This window comes from Coenobita brevimanus, chromosome 50, assembly GCF_032717465.1.
Source record: "Coenobita brevimanus isolate Jiangsu-jjx chromosome 50, ASM3271746v2, whole genome shotgun sequence".
Lineage (NCBI taxonomy): Eukaryota > Metazoa > Arthropoda > Malacostraca > Decapoda > Coenobitidae > Coenobita > Coenobita brevimanus.
In genome coordinates this window covers 22361217-22364872 of record NC_137003.1, presented here as the reverse complement: position 1 = coordinate 22364872, position 3656 = coordinate 22361217, and the positions used below count along the sequence as shown (strand labels likewise).

General features: G+C 44.2%; 1 protein-coding gene across 1 annotated transcript; it reads left to right on the top strand.

Annotated features, from left to right (window-relative positions):
• The first annotated feature begins 1523 nt into the window (after positions 1 to 1523).
• LOC145399711 (uncharacterized) lies at positions 1524 to 2558 on the top strand. The gene has a single exon (XM_080272258.1). The coding sequence runs from the start codon at positions 1524 to 1526 to the stop codon at positions 2556 to 2558; it is 1035 nt and encodes a 344-aa protein (XP_080128384.1).
• The last annotated feature ends 1098 nt before the right edge of the window (positions 2559 to 3656 follow it).

Here is a 3656-nt window from a genome sequence, read left to right as displayed (position 1 = left end):
ACACCTTTTTACTTCCTTCCAGAACATTTTCTTACATTCCTTCCAGTTTATACTCAGATCCCTTCCAAATTCCTCATCCACTCCTCCTCACTCTTTCTTACCAATCTTTTCACCTCTCTCTTCCTCACTACACATAACTTCCTCTTCCATCTCTCAACTTTTTCCACACCCCTGTTTCTCATCGACTCACTATTTGCTTTCTTGTTTTGTGCCACAGCCTGTGTCACGTCTTCATTCTACCATGCTGTTCCATGCACCCCCTTTCGTCTTCTCTTCATCCCACACACCTCACATGCTGCACAGATTTCTCCTGTGAATATTTTGGACACACCTTCAGCGTCCCACACCTGCTCCAATCGATATTTATCAAATCGTTCCTCCACTTCTCTCTCGTATTCTGCCTTTTTCTCATCCTCTTGTAACCTTTACACTCTCCTTGCATCTACTCCTTCCTCCCGTCCTTCCCTTCTTCTATTTCTCCATTTTACTTGGACTTTGATTCTGACCACCACAAGTGATGGTCAGAAAGTCCACTCCCCCAACCTCTATATGCTCTTGCATCCATTACACATCAATGTATCTCTCTCTCTCTCTCTGTATCTATATTACAATGTCGCTTACTATAAAGTATGCTTCCACCCAGTCGGCTTGGGCGGGCCGATTACACTTGGTTCACAGACTACACACACATCCAAAGCCACTCCAACACTACAATTACACTTACACGCACTTCTCACCCTACGTACAATCTCTACCAGACAGCCTAAGCCACTTGGTATAGATACATTGGCTGTATCGTCCCGACGTCGGTCGGGATAGGCCGGTCCTGCAGTGGATACTCAAACGGCTGATGATGATGATGATATATATATATATATATATATATATATATGTTGGAAGGACACAAGTCAAGAGTGAGAGCCGTGGAAATGAGTTATTTAAGAGGAGCCTGTGGAGTCACATGGAGAGAGAGGCTGACGATAGAGGATATAAAGAAGCGTTGTGGTGTTGATGTGGATGTGATAGGAAGCGTCATGAGGAACACACTGAGGTGGTTTGGCCATGTGGAGAGGATGGAGGGTGAAAGACTGACGAAGAGAGTGTATGTGAGTGAGGTGGAGGGGGAAAGAGGGAGGGGGAGGCCGAGGATGAGATGGAGAGATGGGGTGGAGAGGTATATGAGAGAGGGGGGGGTGAGTTGGGAGCAGGGGAGTGAAATGGCGGGGGACAGGGCGACTTGGAGGCGATTTGCTTGTGGCCACCCCAAACGAGATTGAGGCGTCTGGCAATAGATAGATAGATAGATATATACAGGGTGTTCCAACACCTTAGCCCCCCCCGTGCGCAGCATAACTGGGTCGTCACTAACTAAAATCACTAATACAGTAGGAAAGTACATTTAATTGCTTATTCAAATATCAAATTTTATGGTAATCTAATAATTATTTCTCTTTTTATTACAGATTTTGTGAAACATGTTTTTGGTGAATGATTCAGAGAAATTGAGGTGGATATGCTGCATTATGGCCATCACTTTTCGCATCGCCAAAGATCAGCCGGCAGGAACCATATCCCGATCCTGGGTTGCCAGATACTTGAAGAGATCTGAAGACTTTGTCAAACGTAATTGGAATCGTGATCCATTTGACTGCGAGATGGACAGCCGGCCTGCTCAAGTGGCAGAAAGCTTGTCTCAGGAAAGCAAGGAACTCATCACCGAGTCGCTTGCTAGAGAGAAAAAAAGTATCCGCGGGCTTCAAAAGGAGATTGAACGGATTCGAGGGAAGAAAAAGAGTCTTGCAAGCATCCACAGGTTTCTTCACTCCATTGGTGCCAAGGCTTTTCATCAGGTTCCAGCGCCAAAACTGTCGCAGAAAAATGTGGAGGATCGCATGTGGTTTTGTGAGTTTTTGAGCGAGTGGACAACAGATAATTTCCTTTTCTTGGCTCCTTCAGATGAATTTTTTATTTATGAGGTTCGTCGTCCCAACTTTCAGAACGACAGAATTTGGGCTCTTAACACTGATGACATTCCGCAAGAACTGAAGATTCGAGAGAGATCAAAATCTGAACGATGTGTTGGTATCTTTTTGATGTTCACGGCGAAAAGGTTGATGTGGGTCGTCAAAGAACAAGGACACTCATGGAATGGAAGATACTTCCGAGACATTGTGTTGACTCAACATGTCATTCCATTCCTAAAAAGCTCAGAAAATGTCCTTAGCATCAAGGAAACCACATTTCTGCACGATCGAGCTCCGTGCATGAGTGCTCTGGCAACGCAAAATCTTCTGAAGGCAAACAAAGTTGATTTTTTCGGAAATGATGAGTGGCCCGGAGCATCGCCTGACCTCAACGCCTGTGAACATTTGGGAGCAATACTTAAGGACAGGGTTGAACAACGTCTCCAGAACGCCGGGGAAGACCTCCTGCTTACTGTGGCCAATGTCCTCGAAGAAATGGAGTTCGACCGTGAGTTGTTTGTGTCACTCCTGGAATCTTACCCGGCACGATTGGAAGCAGTTCGAGCGGCGGCCGGTGGGCACACCAAATATTGATATAAATTCTTACAAGTGTGCACATGTGTTGGCAATTAATACAGCTATTCTGCCATATATTTGTTTCCTTTCTACCATTTTTAATTAAGCTGGGCAGGGGGGGGCTAAGGTGTTGGAACACCCTGTATATATATATATATATATATATATATATATATATATATATATATATATATATACACACACACACACATTTTATGCAAGAAATAAGGAACCAAAAGCCAGGAGCCCATAAACCGTTCCTTCCAAGAAATAAACAAAAACAGTACAAAAAAGAGCCAAATTCAAGATCCGTTCATTTTGAGATGCCTGGACACACTCCGTTTGAAAGACTGGAGATAACAGGAAGTAGGAAATATAGACAGAGGGAGAGAGTTCCAGTGTTGACCTGTTGCATAAATGAAGGACTGGGAATAACGGTTAACTCTTGCATTAGAGAGCCGGACAGACAAGGGATGAGAGTTTGTTGGCAGACAGGTGCTACACACTTGTCGTAGAGGTGGAGGGATGCAAGGAGACTGTTCAGAGGAGCAATGACCATTGAAGTAGCGACAGAAAAGAGATGAAGATGCAACGTTGCGGCGAAGAGACAGAGGTTGAAGGGAGCCAGTAAGAAGAGAAGAGTTAATGAGACGAAAAGATTCTGACTCCACCATATTGAGAAGAGCTGTATGTGGGGAGCCTGAGCCTTCCCATACATGAGAGTTGTACTCTACACAGGGGCGAATAAAACCCGTGTATAAAGTCAACAACTGTGCAGGGGTAAAGAAGGTACGAAGTCGGCTTAACACACCTAATCTTTTGGAAGCAGGTTTTACAAGAGATGCAATATGATCTTTCAAAGTTAATTCCCGAGTGAATTAAACCCCAGACATGTTCAAAGACGATGCAGGATTGAGCTGGATATTACTAAACATTAGTGGGTACTCCCGTGGAAGATTGTGTCTGGTTGATGGGAGTAAAAACTGAGTTTTTGATGCATTAAAAACAACAATATTGCTTTTACCACAGTCAGAGATACGAGCCAAGATACACATTAGGTGTGCCATAGCCTCATCCCTTGTTTGTTGAAGTAACTGCTGAGATGGACGTTGTTAG

Coding starts and splice junctions, on each gene's coding strand:
- LOC145399711 (XM_080272258.1), top strand. CDS start 1,524: ATGGCCATCACTTTTCGCATCGCCAAAGATCAGCCGGCAGGAACCATA.